We start from the raw sequence: 18,638 nt of genomic DNA, 5'->3' as shown, positions 1-18,638 counted from the left end.
CAAGATACTACAAATCGGTGGTAGGGGAATGGGGGTAGCGGGACAGTCTTTGAAGGTAGTGTCTCTGCAAAGTACCCTGCGGATAGCTCACAATCCTCGAGCTGGAGGGTGTTGTTTCTCTGGGCGATCTCTTGCCAATTCGTCCTCGAGGGGAGCGCCGCGAGTCACTCAGCAGGCACAGGTAGTCGGAGTTCGGGAGCCGCGATCTCGTCAGCAGGGCTCAGATGGTTCAATGGCTGGGGGCCGCGAGTCACTCAGCAGGCCCAGGTGGTTCGGAGTTCGGGAGCCGCGATCTCGTCAGCAGGGCTCAGATGGTTCAATGGCTGGGGGCCGCGAGTCACTCAGCAGGCCCAGGTGGTTCGGTATTCAGGAGCCGCGACAGCGTCAGCAGGCTTCGATGGTTCCAGGTCTTCTCTGCCATTCGTTCCTCCGGCACCCCCTATTATACTCCCCCTGCCCTTTGAAGTCCGGAGTCCTCGCAGAGAGGGGCCTTTGGTGACTGAGGGGGTTCGGCGGGATTTCCTGCCGCTCGTTTCTTTGGTCTTTTCAGGTGGGTCTGGGAGGGTCCCCAGACGCTCGGCAGGCGAGGCGCCTGCTCCCCAGGGGCCTGGTGGCCGATCGAGTCCTCCCGGGGGAAGGCGATCCGAGGTGTGACTGGGCTGGCGCCTCTTGGTCTGGCTCGGGGGTTCCCGCTCCCTCGGTCGGGCATGCGTGGTAGGGTGTCGAGTCTGTCGGGGACTCTGGCCGGCCCTCGGGTCTGTGTGGCTGGGGCGGCCGGAGTCGGAGATGCCGTGTCTTGGGGGTGGTTGCAGGTTGGCTGGATGATCGGGAGGGCATACGCCGTGAGGCCGGTCTCACACATAAGAATTCAGATTCCTACTGCAGAACCTGTCAGACTTGCCAGGCAAGTGGTAAGAGCGGAGGGAAGCACAAGGCTCCTCTGCAACCTTTCCCTGTGGTCGGTACGCCATTCCATCGAGTGGGTATTGATATTGTTGGGCCTCTGGACCCCAAGACAGCCCTGGGCAACAGGTTCATCCTGGTCTTGGTGGACCATGCCACCCGGTACCCTGAAGCCATCCCTCTGAGGACAGTGACGGCCCCCGTGGTGGGACGGGCACTGATGGGAATCTTTTCCCGAGTGGGGTTCCCTCTAGAGGTGGTGAGCGACAGGGGGACCAATTTCATATCCACATATATGAAATCCCTGTGGAAGGAGTGTGGGGTAACCTACAAGTTCACCACTCCTTACCACCCCCAAGGAAATGGGTTGGTTGAGAGATTCAACCGAACCCTCAAAGGCATGGTCATGGGCCTGGACGGTCCAATGAGGCGTAAGTGGGACTTCCTCTTGCCATGCCTCCTCTTCGCTTACCGAGAGGTGCCACAGAAGTCTTTAGGGTTCAGCCCCTTTGAGCTTCTGTATGGTCACCCGGTAAGAGGGCCTCTGAGTTTGGTAAAGGAAGGCTGGGAGCCATCTCCCAGGAAACCTCCCCAGAATGTATATAGTTACATGCTGGCCTTCCGAAACCAGACTAGGCGTTTCAGGCAACTTGCTGAGGCAAATCTGGAAGCCAGCCAGGAAGAGATGAAGCGGTGGTACGACCAGAATGCCACTCTGGTAGAGCTTCAACCTGGACAAAAGGTGTGGGTCTTGGCCCCAGTGGAACCGTGTGCACTTCAGGATAAGTGGACAGGTCCATTTGAGGTTGTGGAGCGCAAAAGTCCAATCACCTACCTGGTGAACATGCAGTCTCCCAGGAACCCTTTGAGGGTCCTACATGTTAACCGCCTTAAGCCCCACTTAGAGAGGACCGAAGTGGGCATGTTGCTGGCCACTGATGACGGAATGGAAGAGGAGACCGAGCCTCTTCCTGACCTCTTAGTGGCCTCTGAGAAAGATGGGTCAGTGGATGGAGTTAACCTCTCACCCTCCCTGACGCCCGAACAACAGGAAGATTGCCGCCAGTTGCTGGGGCAGTTCCCTGACCTGTTCTCCCTGGTTCCTGGTGTCACCGATTGGTGCGTCCATGATGTGGACACAGGAGACAGCTTACCTGTGAAGCACAAGGCTTACAGGGTAACTGACAGGGTCAGAGCTTGCATCAAGGAGGAGGTCTCCAAGATGCTTGCGCTAGGGGTGGTTGAGTCCTCCAGCAGTCCTTGGTCCAGCCCCGTGGTCTTGGTCCCCAAAGCTGCTGCGCCGGGAGCCACACCTGAACTCCGGTTCTGTGTGGACTACAGAGGACTCAATTCAGTAACTAATAGAATAGCGGTGTAGGGTTAGGACAGCAGAGCTATCTCTCAGTCTACATAGAATAGAGAGGTGCAGAGCTCTGACAGCAGAGCTATCTCTCAGCTCCGTAGACTGAGAGGTGCTGAGCTCTGAAAGCAGATCTATCTCTCAGCTGACGTAGAATATAGAGTTGCAGAGCTCTGAGAGCAGAGCTATCTCTCGGCCTACATAGAAGAGAGAGGTGCGGAGCTCTGAGAGCAGAGCTATCTCTCGGCCTACGTAGAACAGAGAGTTGCAGAGCTTCGAGAGCAGAGCTATCTCTCAGCCTTTGAGGGCATAGCTATCTCTCAGCCTACGCAGAACAGAGGGATGCGGAGCTCTGAGAGCAGAGCTATCTCTCGGCCTACATAGAACAAAGAGGTACAGTGCTCTGAGAGCAGAGCTATCTCAAAGCCTACGTAGAGTAGAGAGGTGCAGAGCTCTGACAGAAGAGCTATCTCTCAGCTCCATAGACAGAGAGGTGCAGAGCTCTGACAGCAGAGCTATCTCTCAGCCTACGTAGAATAGAGAGGTGGAGAGCTCTGACAGCAGAGATATCTCTCAGCCTACGCAGAACAGAGATGTACAGAGCTCTGAGAGCAGAGCTATCTCTCAGCCTACGTAGAGAGGTGCAGAGCTCTGACAGCAGAGCTATCTCTCAGCCTACGCAGAAGAGAAAGGTGCAGAGCTCTGACAGCAGAGCTATTACTCAGCCTACATAGAAGAGAGCGGTGCAGTGCTCTGACAGCAGAGCCATCTCTCAGCTTACGTAGAACGGAGAGGTGCAGCACTCTGAGAGTAGAGCTATCTATCGGCCTACTTAGAACAGAGAGGTGTGGAGCTCTGACAGCAGAGCTATCTCTCGGCTTATGTAGAACAGAGTGGTGCGGAGCTCTGCAAGCAGAACTATCTCTCAGCCTATGCAGAATAGAGAGGTGCGGAGCTCTGAAAGCAGAGCTATCTCTCAGCCTACGTAGAACAGAGAGGTGCAGAGCTCTGAGAGCGGAGCTTTCTCTCGGCCTACGTAGAACAGAGAGGTGCGGAGCTCTGAGAGCAGAGCTATCTCTCGGCCTACATAGAACAGAGAGTTGCAGAGCTTCGAGAGCAGAGCTATCTCTCAGCCTTTGAGAGCATAGCTATCTCTCAGCCTACGCAGAACAGATGGATGCGGAGCTCTGAGAGCAGAGCTATCTCTCGGCCTACATAGAACAAAGAGGTACAGTGCTCTGAGAGCAGAGCTATCTCAAAGCCTACGTAGAGTAGAGAGGTGCAGAGCTCTGACAGAAGAGCTATCTCTGAGCTCCATAGACAGAGAGGTGCAGAGCTCTGACAGCAGAGCTATCTCCCAGCCTACGTAGAATAGAGAGGTGCAGAACTCTGAGAGCAGAGCTATCTCTCAGCCTACGTAGAGAGGTGCAGAGCTCTGACAGCAGAGCTATCTCTCAGCCTACGCAGAAGAGAAAGGTGCAGAGCTCTGACAGCAGAGCTATTACTCAGCCTACATAGAAGAGAGCGGTGCAGTGCTCTGACAGCAGAGCCATCTCTCAGCTTACGTAGAACGGAGAGGTGCAGCGCTCTGAGAGTAGAGCTATCTATCGGCCTACTTAGAACAGAGAGGTGTGGAGCTCTGACAGCAGGGCTATCTCTCGGCTTATGTAGAACAGAGTGGTGCGGAGCTCTGCAAGCAGAACTATCTCTCAGCCTATGCAGAATAGAGAGGTGCGGAGCTCTGAAAGCAGAGCTATCTCTCAGCCTACGTAGAACAGAGAGGTGCAGAGCTCTGAGAGCGGAGCTATCTCTCGGCCTACGTAGAACAGAGAGGTGCAGAGCTCTGAGAGCATAGCTATCTATCAACTCCGTAGAACTGAGAGGTGCAGAGCTCTGAGAGCAGAGCTATCTCTCAGGTCCATAGAACAGAGAGGTGTGGAGTTCTGAGAGCAGAGCTATCTCTCAGCCTACGTAGAACAGAAAGGTGCAGAGCTCTGACAGCAGATCTATCTCTCAGGTTTGTAGAACAGAGAGGTGCGGAGCTGTTGGACTTGGCCCTTCTCAGCAGCCTGCTCTACCTTTCATCTTACAGCTGCCCTTCTCAGCAGCCTGCTCTACCTTTCATCTTACAGCTGCCTTCTTTGTAGCCTGCTCTACCTTTCATCTTACAGTTGCCCCTCTCTGCAGCCTGCTCTGCCTTTCATCTTACAGCTCCCTCCTGCAGAATGTGAAGAGGGCCTCGGAGCCCCCCATATCTCACTGACATTCCTTGGCCTCGTATCCAGCAGCCGGTCTGTTAACGGCACGGACACTGGTGGGGGAGGTGCCCTCACTGGAAGGGACAGACCTGCCCTCTGGTCAAGACCTATTCCATTTGAGCGCAAATACCTGAGAAACAGGCTTAAAAAGTGCCCCTCTGCACCATGAGAGGGGCTTCTTTCATGACCATGGATTGGGGCTTGGGTACCCCCACTTCACAAACCTGACTTAATTCACAAATGTTATTAATGGGTGCCTTTCTCACGACATAAACAGAAAAGAGGCAATCATGTAAACATTTCAAGGTATTTTAAAAATATATGTGTGAGCTCCACCTACGATGTATGTTTGAGAAATCAATGACGTGATAAGAACTGCACAGCTCTGTACCTCAGCTTCTGTAGTTTGCGGTTTGGATGTTTTAGGCCTTCACACAACTTCTTCACTCCAGTGTCTCCCAGATTATTGTCGCCCAGGCTGAGCTCTGTGAGAGAGGAGTTTGTTTCCAGGACAGAGACGAGGTCTTCGCAGCGTGAATCGGTGAGGGAGCAGCTATTCAACCTGCAGGACAGAAGAGATATGGAGAGGAGTAAAGCAGAGCACAGACAGGGGCGTCACAACTTCAGTTTTATCTTCATTTCCTTCCCATCCTTGCCTTACTCCCCTCTAGTGACACATCCCCGCCTCACACATCTGACCACGCCCTGGTTATATAGCAGTCTCCTTGGGGGAGTTCTCAGACTGGCAGAGGCGGGGCTAAATGTACATAAATAGATTAATATGTTGTTTATGCTGGAGACCCTCTGCTGTGGTGTAAATGGTAAAGTCACAACTTTAGCAGTTGTTGCAGTGACCTGCCTATTAATACGCTGCTTGTTATGTAGCATAGACGGGCTTCTGATAAGAAAACTTCACCCATTGGTCCGTTAAAACGTCGTTCACACTTTGCTTCCGCCCTCCACAGACTTCAGCAGGGAAACTCAAAGGCCTGTGCACGTTGTTCACATCCACCTAAAAGTAGTTCCTTGATCTTCAGTGACATAACGGATTTAAAATGTGTTATTTATTTTTATATTAATTTTAAATACTGGTTATTTTTTTTTTCATGGGCAATGGTTGATGATTTATTTTAAAGTTAAAAAGTGTTTAAATGACACTGCAGCTGATTTTTCTTTGCGTGCTTGGTCAGATGGTGATGTAATCTTGTCTCATTCACCAATAATATTAAAATTCATGACATAGATTAAATGGTTATGTGACGTCACAACGCATGTCATTACCCACCATGCCGTTGCAACACCAAACCTTACCGCGACTTGCTGTCGGGGGAGCACGGAAGTTGGAATAGATACATTTTCTATTCCAACTCCAGTGTGTGCAACAGTAGGGAAGGTGTTAGAGTTAAATCCAACACCTTCTACCCACTGCTGCACACCTTTTTCGTTGCAACGGCATGCGGGGTAAATGCATGCGTTGTAACGGTTGCGGTGTGAACGCTGTTTCCCAAAATAAATGCTTGCTATTTAAAAAACATAATTAGTAAAACAACTACATATCTGAATGATTTAAAAAAAAAAAAGTGTAATGCCAAATTATGGCAAAAAAAGCATTATACCATTGCAATGCCAGCCGAGGCCTGGCCTATTGACCCTGCCTGTGCCTTTTCCTTTTCTTTTAAGCACAGCATGGGAGGGCAAATAATTCCAATTATTCCTATTTTTGATGAGGGCCCGGGTCTAGTCCTGATACATTAAACTCCAAGCATGATATGACGCTGTACCAGGACTTGGTTGAGTTGTCCTTCTTCTATGTTTATCTTTGTAGCCTCATGATGAAGGGAACCATTGGCAGTCGTGCTTATTCTTCTTTGAAAGAATCACCGAGAGTGATCATAGGTCACGTAACGAGAGAATTTACGAAGATGCCTCCTATATGCTAATCTCAGCAGCTCTGCTGTCTAAGCATACCATGTACCTCAGCAGCTCTGCAGTCTAAGCACACCATGAACCTCAGCAGCTCTGCTGTCTAAGCACACCGTGAACCTCAGCAGCTCTGCTGTCTAAGCACACCGTGAACCTCAGCAGTGCTACTGTCAAAGCACACCGTGAACCTCAGCTGCTATGAAGTCTAAGCACACGTGAACCTCAGCAGCTCTGCAGTCTAAGCACACCATGAACCTCAGCAACTCTGCTGTCCAAGCACACCATGAGCCTCAGCAGCTCTGCTGTCTAAGCACACCGTGAACCTCAGCAGCTCTGCTGTCTAAGCACACCATGAACCTCAGCAGCTCTGCTGTCTAAGCACACCATGAACCTCAGCAGCTCTGCTGTCTAAGCACACCATGAACCTCAGCAGCTCTGAAGTCTAAGCACACCATGAACCTCAGCAACTCTGCTGTCTAAGCCCACCGTGAACCTCAGCAGCTCTGCTGTCTAAGCACACCGTGAACCTCAGCAGCTCTGCAGTCTAAGCACTCCATGAACCTCAGCAGCTCTGCTTTCTAAGCACACAGTGAACCTCAGCAGCTCTGCTATCTAAGCACACCATGAACCTCAGCAGCTCTGGAGTCTAAGCACACCATGAACCTCAGCAACACTGCTGTCTAAGCACACCATGAATCTCAGCACATCTGCTGTCTAAACACAGAGTGATCCTCAGCAACTCTGCTGTCTAAACACACCGCGTACCTCAGCAGCTCTGTCTAAGCACACCGTGAACCTCAGCAGCTCTGCTATCTAAGCAAACCATGAACCTCAGCAGCTCAGCAGTCTAAGCACACCATGAACCTCAGCTGCTCTCCTATCTAAGCTTACGGTGAACCTCAGCAGCTCTGCTGTCTGAGCACACCGGGAACCTCAGCAGCTCTGCCGTCTGAGCACACCGGGAACCTCAGCAGCTCTGCTGTCTAAGCACACCATGAACCTCAGCAGCGCTGCTGTCAAAGCACACCGTGGACCACAGCAGTTCTGCTGTCTAAGCACACCGTGAACCTCAGCAACTCTGCTAAGCACACCATGAACCTCAGCAGCTCTTCTGTCTAAGCACACCGTGAACCTCAGAAGCTCTGCTGTCTAAGCACACCATGAACCTCAGCAGCTCTGCTGTCTAAGCACACCATGAACTTCAGCAGCTCTGCTGTCAAAGCACGCCGTGGACCACAGCAGTTCTGCTGTCTAAGCACACCGTGAACCTCAGCAGTGCTACTCTCAAAGCACACCGTGAACCTCAGCTGCTATGAAGTCTAAGCACACCGTAAACCTTAGCAGCTCTGCAGTCTAAGCACACCATGAACCTCAGCAACTCTGCTGTCCAAGCAAAGAGTGATCCTCAGCAACTCTGCTGTCTAAGCACACCACGTACCTCAGCAACTCTGCTGTCTAAGCACACCATGAACCTCAGCAGCTCTGCTGTCTAAGCACACCATGAACCTCAGCTGCTCTCCTATCTAAGCATACGGTGAACCTCAGCAGCTCTGCTGTCTTAGTACAACATGTACCTCAGCAGCTCTGCTGTCTAAGCACACCATGAACCTCAGCAGCTCTGCTGTATAAGCACACCGAGAGCCTCAGCAGCTCTGCTGTCTAAGCACACCGTGAACCTCAGCAGTTCTGCTGTCTAAGCACACCGTGAACCTCAGCAGCTCTGCTGTCTAAGCACACTGTGAACTTCAGCAGCTCTGCTGTCTAAGCACACCATGAACCTCAGCAGCTCTGCTGTCTAAGTACACCATGAACCTCAGCAGCTCTGCTGTCTAAGCACACTATGAACCTCATCAGCGATGCTGTCAAAGCACACCGTGGACCACAGCAGTGCTACTGTCTAAGCACACTGTGAACCTCAGCAGCTCTACTGTCTAAGCATACCATGAACCTGAGCAGCGCTGCTGTCTAAGCACACTGTGAACTACTTTCTGCAGCCTGCTCCACCTTTCATCTCACAGATGATCCTCTCTGCAGCCAGCTCTACCTTTCATCTTACAGTTGCCCCTCTCTGAAGCCTGCTCTACCTTTCATTTTACAGCTGCCCCTCTGTGCAGCCTGCTTTACCTTTCATTCATCTTACAGCTGCCCCTCTCCGCAGCCTGCTCATCCTTTCATCTTACAGCTGCCTCTCTGTGCAGCCTGCTCTGACTTTCATACTACATCTGCCCCTCTCTGCAGCCTGTGCTATCTTTCATCTTACAGTTGCCCCTCTCTGCAGCCTGCTCTACCCTTCATTTTACAGCTGCTGCTCTCTGCAGCCTGCTCTGCCTTTCATCTTACAGCTGCCTTCTCTGTAGCCTGCTCTACCTTTCATCTTACAGCTGCCTTCTCTGTAGCCTGCTCTACCATTCATATTACATCTGCCGCTCTCTACAGCCTGCTCTGCCTTTCATCTTACAGCTGCCTTCTCTGTAGCCTGCTCCATCTTTCATCTTACCGCTGCCCTTTTCTGCAGCTTGCTCTACCTTTCATCTTACAGTTGCCCCACTGTGCAGCCTGCTCCAACATTCATTTTACATCTGCCCCTCTCTGCATCCTGCTCTTCCTTTCATCTTACAGCTGCCCCACTGTGCAGCCCGCTCTGACTTTCATCTTAACGTTGCCCCTCTCTGCAGCCTGTGCTACGTTTCATCTTACAGCTGCCCCTCTGTGCAGCCTGCTCTGCCTTTCATCTTACAACTGCCTTCTCTGTTGCTTGCTCTACCTTTCATCTTACAGCTGCCTTCTTTGTAGCCTGCTCTACCTTTCATCTTACAGTTGCCCCTCTATGTAGCCTGCTCTACCTTTCATCTTACAGTTGCCTCACTCTGCAGCCTGCACTACCTTTCATCTTACAGCTGCCCAACTGTGCAGCCTGCCTTATCTTTCATTTTACAGCTTCCCCTCTCTGCAGCCTGCTCTACCTTTCATCTTACAGTTGCCCCTCTCTGCAGCCCGCTCTTCCTTTCATCTTACAGCTGCCCCACTGTACAGCACACTCTACCTTTCATCTTACAGTTTCCCTTCTCTGCAGCCTGCTCTACCTTTCATCTTACAGCTGCCCCTCTCTACAGTCTGCTCCTCCTTTCATTTTACAGCTGCCCCTCTCTGTAGCCTGCTCTAGCTTTCATCTTACAGCTGGCTCTCTCTGCAGCCTGCTCTGCCTTTTATCTTACACCTGCTACTTTCAGCAGCCTGCTCTACCTTTCATCTTACAGCTGCCCTTCTCTGCAGCCTGCTCTACCTTTCATCTTACAGCTGCCTTCTTTGTAGCCTGCTCTACCTTTCATCTTACAGTTGCCCCTCTCTGCAGCCTGCTTTGCCTTTCATCTTACAGCTCCCTCCTGCAGAATGTGAAGAGGGCCTCGGAGCCCCCCATATCTCACTGACATTCCTTGGCCTCGTATCCAGCAGCAGGTCTGGTAACGGCAGGGAGACTGGTGCGGTAGGTGCCCTCACTGGAAGGGACAGACCTGCCCTCTGGTTAAGACCTATTCCATTTGAGCGCAAATACCTGAGAAACAGGCTTTAAAAAGTGCCCCTCTGCACCATGAGAGGGGCTTCTTTCATGACCATGGATTGGGGCTTGGGTACCCCCACTTCACAAATCTGACTTAATTCACAAATGTTATTAATGGGTGCCTTTCTCACGACATTAACAGAAAAGAGGCAATCATGTAAACATTTCAAGGCATTTTTAAAATATATGTGTGAGCCTCACCTACGATGTATATTTGAGAAATCAATGACATGATAAGACCTGCACAGCTCTGTACCTCAGCGTCTGTAGTTTGCAACTGGGATGTTTTAGGCCTTCACACAACTTCCTCACTCCAGAGTCTCGTAGCTCTTTATTCCAGCTCAGTTCGAGCTCTGTGAGAGATGTGTTTGTTTTCAGGACAGAGACGAGGTCTTCGCAGCATGAATTGGTGAGGTAGCAGTAATCCAACCTGCAGGACAGAAGAGGTATGGAGAGGAATAAAGCAGAGCACAGACAGGGGCATCACAGCTTCAGTTTTATCTTCATTTCCTTCCCGTCCTTGACTTATTCCCCTCTAGTGACACATCCGACCACGCCCTGTTTATATAGGAACCTCATGAGAGGAGTTCTCAGACTGGCAGATGTACATAAACATATAAATATGTTGTTTATGCTGGAGACCCACTGCTGTGGTGTAAATGGTAAAGTCACAACTTTAGCACTTGTTGCGGTGACCTGCCTATTAATACACTGCTTGTTATGTAGCATAGACGGGCTTCTGATAAGAAAACTTCACCCATTGGTCCGTTAAAACGTCGTTCACACTTTGCTTCCGCCCTCCACAGACTTCAGCAGGGAAACTCAAAGGCCTGTGCACGTTGTTCACATCCGCCTAAAAGTAGTTCCTTGATCTTCAGTGACACACCGGATTTAAAATGTGTTATTTATTTTTATATTAATTTTAAAGACTGGTTATTTTTTTTTTCATGGGCAATGGTTGATGATTTATTTTAAAGTTAAAACGTGTTTAAATGACACTGCAGCTGATTTTTCTTGGAGTGCTTGGTTAGATGGTGATGTAATCTTGTCTCATTCACCAATAATAAAATTCATGACATAGATTAAATGGTTATGTGACGTCACAACGCATGCCATTACCCACCATGCCGTTGCAACGCCAAACCTTACCCTGACTTGCTGTTGGGGGTGCGCTGGAAGTTGGAATAGATTCATTTTCTATTCCAACTCCAGTGTGTGCAACTGTAGGGAAGGGGCTGGAGTTAAATCCAACAGCTTCTAACCACTGCTGCACACCATTTTCGTTGCAACGGCATGCAGGGTAAATGCATGCGTTGTAACGGTTGCGGTGAAAACGCTGTTTCCCAAAATAAATGCTTGCTATTTATAAAACATCATTAGTAAAACAGCTACATATCTGAATGATTTAAAAAAAAATGTGTAATGCCAAATTATGCCTCAAAAGGAATATGCTACTTACCAGTATGCATCTGTTCTTGGCATGTAGAGCTGCAGAGCCACACACTTAGGATAAGATCGCCATCTGGTGTTGGGCTCGGATGATTGCAGGTTGTTGTTGTCTTCGGAAGAAGCCTTTTGGTCACGAGATAGGTGACTCCTCCTCTGGACAACAGTGCACATGGGCATCCACTCCATCCTCAGATTGTTTTTCGCCATGATGGGAAACGATGGAGTGTGTAAGAATGAAGAAAAGGATGTCCATGTGTAATGTCTAAGTAAGAGTATGCTGGAACGGATACAGGTCCCGGGGAGGTGGGTGGGCGTGTGTGGCTCTGCATCTCTACATGCCAAGAACAGATGCATACTGGTAAGTAGCACATTCCGTTCGAGGCATATGAGCTGCAGATCACACACTTAGGATAGACTATACAGCAGTATCTCCCCTAGCGGTGGTCGCCTGTATCCGTTGCAGCAGTTTGGAATAAGGTTTTAAGGACAGCCTGACCCAAAGAAGCTTCTTGTTTCGCTTGCACGTCAACACAGTAGTGTTTATTGAAGGTGTGTGTTGTAGACCATGTGGCTGCCTTACAAATATCTTCTAAGGGAATGTTTCCTAAGAATGCCATGGAAGCCCCTATAGTGCGCGTGGAATGCGCTCTAGGGGGAACGGTTAGTGTGCGTTTAGCCTTTTGGTAACAGATTTGGATACATTTAACTATCCACCTGGCTATCCCTGATTTGGAAATGGGGTTGCATTTATGTGGTGGGGAGAAAGCAACAAACAATTGTTTGGTTTTGCGGAAAGATTTGGTTCTGTCGATGTAATAAAGCAGGGCTCTTTTAACGTCTAGAGTATGAAGAGCTCTTTCGGCTACAGAGTCGGGATTTGGGAAGAACACTGGCAGCTCGACTGATTGGTTCAGATGGAATGGAGAAATGACTTTTGGCAGGAACTTTGGATTTGTTCTAAGAACCACTTTGTTACGATGTAGTTGTAGGAATGGTTCTTGTATGGTTAAGGCTTGTATTTCACTTACCCTTCTTGTGAGGAACTGTAGTTCGCATTTATGTAGAGGTTCAAATGGGGGACCCATGAGCCTTGTGAGCACAATATTTAGATTCCACACTGGAGAGGGTGGTAATCTGGGAGGAATAATCCTCTTAAGGCCTTCCATGAAGGCTTTGATAGCGGGCACTTTAAATAGTGACAAGTGTTGTCGATTTGGCAAGTAGGCTGCTAATGCTGCCAGGTGGAGACGTATGGATGAGTGCGCTAAATTACATCTTTGCAAGTGTACTAGGTAGCAAATGATGTTTTGGATAGATGCATCTAGGGGGCGTATATCATTGTTAGTGCAGTAAATGGCAAATCTTTTCCATTTTGCCGCATAGCACGCTCTGGTAGTAGGCCGTCTGGCCTCTTTAATAATATTCATGCAGTCTGGTGGTAGGTTGAGGTAACCAAACTCTAGGATTTCCGGAGCCAGATCGCTAAGTTGAGTTGCTGTGGATCTGGGTGTCTGATTTCTCCATGGTTCTGGGTTAGTAAGGACTGGGAGAGGTTCAGCTTTTGATGTGGAACTAGAGAGAGTTCCAGTAGTGTTGTGAACCAGGGCTGACGTGCCCAAGTAGGAGCCACTAGTATCAGTTTGAGAGACTGTTGCCTGAGCTTGCGTACCACGAATGGAATGAGTGGGAGAGGCGGGAAAGCGTACGCAAATCTGCCTGACCAGTTCATCCATATCGCATTGCCCTTCGACTGTGGGTGGGGATACCTGGCGGCGAAGGTTGGGCATTTTGCGTTTTCTTGTGTGGCGAACAGGTCTATGTCTGGTTGGCCCCATCTTTGGAAGAATGGGAGTAGGACTTGTGGGTGTAATTCCCATTCGTGGATTTGTTGTGTTTGTCAACTCAACAAATCGGCAATTTGGTTGTGAACTCCTGGAAGGTGTTCCGCTAGCAAGTAGATGTGTTGGGGAATTGCCCATCTCCAAATGTTCTGTGCTAGCTGTGACAGCTGGAGAGAATGTGTCCCCCCCTGTTTTTGTATGTAATACATGGCTGTCATGTTATCCGTCCGGATTAGGACAGCCTTGTTCTTTAGAAGTGTTTGGAATGACTTCAACGCCAGGAACACTGCTAGAAGTTCTAGGTAATTGATATGGAGCAGTTTTTGTTGTGTGGTCCATTTGCCCTGAGTGGTGTGTCCTAGGAGATGGGCTCCCCATCCTGTAAGAGATGCGTCGGTTGTCAGCACTATCTGTGGAAGAGGCTCTAGGAACGGTCGCCCTTTGGACAGGTTTATGGTGTTCCACCATTTTAGTGAGCGATGCGAGCGGCTGTCCACCAACACCAGATCGGAAAGTTGTCCGTGAGCCTGATTCCACTGATGAGCGAGACACTCTTGTAAGGGACGCATCTTGAAGTCGTGCGTAAGGCACAATGAAGACACATGACGCTATCATGCCTAAGAGTTGCATGAACACTCTTGCTGGAAGAGAGTGTTGGGGTTGGAATTTTAAGAGGAGAGCTTGTATGTTGGCTATCCTGGTTGGGCTGGGGTACGCTATAGCTTTGGAGGTATTTATGGTAGCTCCCAGATATTGATGTATGTGGGAGGGATGTAATTGAGATTTGGGATAATTGATGGTGAATCCCAAGTTGTGTAAGGATAGGATAGTTTGGTGAGTATGCAGAACGCATTTGCTGAATGATTTGGCTTTTATGAGCCAATCGTCGAGATATGGGAAGACGTGAATTTGTTGTCTCCTGAGATTTGCTGCTACTACTGCTAGGCATTTTGTAAAGACCCTTAGCGCAGTAGTCACTCCGAATGGGAGGACAGTGAACTGATAGTGCTGTCCGTCCACCACAAATCTCAGGTACTTCCTGTGAGCAGGGTGCATGGGAATGTGAAAATAGGCGTCCTTGAGGTCTAGTGTGGCAAGGAAATCGGCTTGTTGTAGTAGTGGGAGCACTTGCTGAAGAGTGATCATATGGAAATGATCCGAGTGTATATACTGATTGAGTAGTCGGAGGTCGAGTATGGGTCTTAACGTCTCGTCCTTTTTTGGGGATTAAGAAGTATAGGGAGTACACTCCTGTGCCCTGATTCTGGAGTGGAACTGGTTCTATTGCCTGTTTTTGAAGTAAGGAAAGAACTTCTTGCTTGAGGAGTGTAAGATGTTCTTGTGACATTGGACGATGTTTGGGGGGTATGTTGGGGGGGCATTTGTGAGTTCTAGGCAGTAACCAAATTGGATAATTTGTCTTACCCACTTGTCTATTGTAATGGAGTTCCAGACAGGTAGGAACTGTTTGAGTCTTACCCCGACTGGAGTGGAATGGTCTGGGGGGAGTGGAGGAAAGTCACTGTTTAGTGGTGGGGAGGTGCGAGTGTTGGTATTGCCTCGACCTCGTCCCTTGGCGTTGTTTCCTCTATATCCTCCTCTAGAATATCCTCTATTGGGGGATGTTTGCGTAGAGGTTCTGAAAGTGGATGAGGTGTCTGCTCCAGTATTTTTAGAGGCTCCTCTATAGAAGGAGCGTCGAAAGGAGCCACGTGGTTGTGGAGACTGTAATGCTTCCATTGATTTAGCAGTCTCTGTATCTTTTTTCATTTTTTTCCAATGCAGTATCTACTGCTGGTCCAAACAGCTGTTCCTGGTTGAATGGTTGGTTCAATATTGTAGTTTGTACTTCTGGCTTAAAGCCTGAAATACGTAGCCCTGCATGGCGTCGAAGAAGTACGCTAGTGTTGATTGCCCTAGAGGCAGTGTCCGCAGCGTCTAGTGCATATTTAATAGACGCATTAGATATGAGCTTTCCCTCTTGGATGAGGTAATTGGCCTGGGTCTTATATTGATCTGGTAAGTGTTGTAAAAGGTCTTCCAATTGATCATAATGAGCCCTGTCATAGCGCACCAATAGGGCTTGTGTGTTGGCAATGCGCCAATGGTTAGCTGCTTGTGCTGCAACCCTTTTACCTGAGGCCTCTAATAGCTTAGACTCTTTGTCTGGTGGCGGTGTGTCTCCAGTTGTTTGGGAGTTAGCCCGCTTTCCGGCGTTGGAAACTACTAAAGAGACTAGAGGGAGCTGTCCTTTAATGTAAGCAGGGTCCTCTGGGGCAGGTCTACACTTTTTTTCGATTCGGGAGTTAAGTACCCTGGCCCGTACGGGGTCTTTAAAGACTTCTGGGGCGTGTTTTATGACCCCTTTAATCATGGGTAAAATTTTAACTGTTTTTTTAGACTGTTCAAATGTGTCTAGCAAAAAGTCTTCTTCAGGCGTATCTGAGTGCATGGTGACGCCATGATAAAGTGCTGCCCTGTTGATGAGTTGCCCAAACCCTAGGTGGTCATCTGGAGGTGAGGGTTTGGAAGGGTATGCAGTAGGATCTGGGACATCAGGTAGTGTGTAAGCCCAGTCGTCTAAGGGTACGGTGTCCGGATTTGCGAAAGGATCATTAGGATCATACAGATCATCCGGATTACCCCCTCCCCCTAAGAGATCATCATCATCCTGTGGAGGTGGTGTATGTGAAGGGGATGGTAGAGGTAAAGGAGGTGGAGAGAGGGGGGGTGGAGTAAGAGGTGGTGCAAGAGAGGAAGGACAAATGGGTGAAGTGGCTGAGTCCTTTCTCTTTAGAGGAGCTGAAGAAGGTGTTGAGTCCAGCTTCCTTTTTTTGTATGGCACAGCAGTGACATATCCAGTTTTGGTATTGATATTCATTTTCCTTTGCGTTGGATCAGGGTGGAAAAGTTCATGATCCTCCGTAATTGGCTTTGGTGTCGATTTTTTGGGTTCCAATCTATGTTTTGGACAATCGGTAGAGTCTTTTGCAGAATGGCCCTTAGATGGCTGTGTCGGTACCGGCGAAGTTTTCGGTGCCGGTAAAATTTTCGGTGCCGATGATGTTTTCGGTGCCGACGATATTTTCGGTGCCAATAGAGTTTTCGGTGCCGAAATGGGATCTTTAAGCTTGGGAGCTTTCGATGCCGGTTTGTCGATGGGCCTTGAGGACTTTGGTATCAGTGCCTGCTTCGGTGCCGAGAGGTCTTGCGTCTTCGGTGCCGAAGGTGCTGGGGGTACTGTAATATGTGGTTTACTTGGGCCCGAACCACTTGAAGGCTTGTATTTCTTCGGAGCCGGGCTCGAAGGCGGGGCTTCTGAAGATTGTTTTCGGTCGCGACTGGAGCCAGCTCACGAAGTCTTGACCAGTGCCTTTTTTGGAGGGGTGAGGGTAGGGGCCAAGGTACTCACGCGCTGCCCAGGAGTAATGGGGTCGTCTGAGTCGTCTGCTTCAGATATAATCTGGAGTTCCTCGGAATCTTCTTCCGGGACATCGGGGCCCTGACCAAAGATGTCCTCTGGTTCCGGAGCTGGTCTGGCCATGATATGGCGTCGAGCTCTTCGATCCCGGATAGTCTTCTTGGATCGGAATGCGGCGCAGGCTGGACAGCTGGACTCGTCGTGTTCCGGCGAGAGGCACAGGTTGCAAACCTCGTGGTGGTCACTGTGCGGGAAATTTGCTCCACATTGGGGGCATTTTTTAAAAGGCGTCCTTTCAATGAGCCGTATCCGGAACCGGTCCGATGAATGTTCGATGTCGAGTGAGGTGCGAATTTCGCTTCGAAAAGCTTGGTTTGGAACGTTTTCAGCCGGAGCGGAAAAGTTCATCTAAACCCAATGGCGGAAAAAAACAATCTGAGGATGAAGTGGATGCCCATGCGCACTGTTGTCCAGAGGAGGAGTCACCTATCTCGTGACCAAAAGGCTTCTTCCGAAGACAACAACAACCTGCAATCATCCGAGCCCAACTCCAGATGGCGATCTTATCCTAAGTGTGTGATCTGCAGCTCATATGCCTCGAACAAAACAATTTACCATTGCAATGCCAGCCGAGGCCTGACCAATTGACCCTGCCTGTGCCTTTTCATTCTCTTTTAAGCACTACATGGGAGGGCAAATAATTCCAAACATTCCTATTTTTGATGAGGCCCCGGGTCTAGTCCTGATACATTAAACTCCAAGCATGATATGACGCAGTACCAGGACTTGATTGAGTTGTCCTTATTCTATGTTTATCTTTGTAGCCTCATGATGTAGGGAACCATTGGCAGTCGTGCTTTTTCCTCTTTGAAGGAATCACCGAGAGTGATCATAGGTCATGTAACGAGAGAATTTACAAAGATGCCTCTTGTCCTATATGCTAATCTCAGCAGCTCTGCTGTCTAAGCACACCATGAACCTCAGCAGCTCTGCTGTCTAAGCACACCATGAACCTCATTAGCTCTGCTGTCTAAGTACACCATGAACCTCAGCAGGTGAGCTGTCTAAGCACACCGTGAACCTTAGCAGCTCTGCTGTCTAAGCACACAGTGAACCTCAGCAGCGCTACTGTCTAAGCACACCGTGAACCTCAGCAGCAGGACTATCTAAGCACACCGTGAACTTCAGCAGCTTTGCTATCTAAGCACACCGTGATCCTCAGCAGCTCTGCTGTCTAAGCACACCGTGAATCTAAGCAGCTCTGCCGTCTAAGCACACGTGAACCTCAGTAGCTCTGCTGTCTAAGCACACCGTGAACCTCAGCAGCTCTGCTGTCTGAGCACACACTAAACCTTAGCAGCCCTGCTGTCTAAGCATACTGTGAACCTCAGCAGCGCTACTGTCTAAGCACACCGTGAACCTCAGTAACACTGCTATCTAAGCACACTGTGAAAATCAGCAGTTCTGCTGTCTAAGTATACCATGAACCTCAGCAGCTCTGCTGTCTCAGCAGACCCTGAATCTCAGCAGCACTGATATCTAAGCACAACCTGAATTTAAGCAGCTCTTCTGGTTAGGTACACCATGAATCTTAGCAGCTCTGCTGGTTAGGCACACCATGAACGTCAGCAGCTCTGCTGGTTAGACACACCATGAACGTCAGCAGCTCTGATGTTCTAAACACACCGGGAACCTCAGCAGCTCTGCAGTCTAAGCACACCATGAACCTCAGCAGCTCTGCTGGTTAGGCACACCATGGACCTCAGCAGCGCTGCTGTCTAAGCACACCATGAACCTCAGCAGCTCTGCAGTCTAAGCACACCTGAACCTCAGCAGCACTGCTGTCAAAGCACACTGTGAACCTCAGCAGCTCTGTCTAAGCACACCTGAACCTCAGCAGCGCTGCTGTCAAAAGCACACCTTG

General features: G+C 49.5%; 1 protein-coding gene across 1 annotated transcript in view; it reads right to left on the bottom strand.

The window, feature by feature from the left end:
- LOC146808624 (NACHT, LRR and PYD domains-containing protein 12-like) overlaps positions 1-18,638 on the bottom strand; it is a 730,950-nt gene that overhangs the window by 471,614 nt on the left and 240,698 nt on the right. Inside the window, exons 7-8 of the mRNA XM_085623648.1 lie at positions 10,260-10,433; positions 4,913-5,083 (exon numbers count right to left, since the gene is read on the bottom strand). Coding sequence (XP_085479774.1) covers positions 4,913-5,083; positions 10,260-10,433 — 345 coding nt within the window. The remainder of the gene's footprint in view (positions 1-4,912; positions 5,084-10,259; positions 10,434-18,638) is intronic.

Source organism: Triturus cristatus, chromosome 8, assembly GCF_964204655.1.
Source record: "Triturus cristatus chromosome 8, aTriCri1.1, whole genome shotgun sequence".
NCBI lineage: Eukaryota > Metazoa > Chordata > Amphibia > Caudata > Salamandridae > Triturus > Triturus cristatus.
Note: the sequence above shows the minus strand (reverse complement) of the source record. Positions and strands in the feature narration are given on the sequence as shown.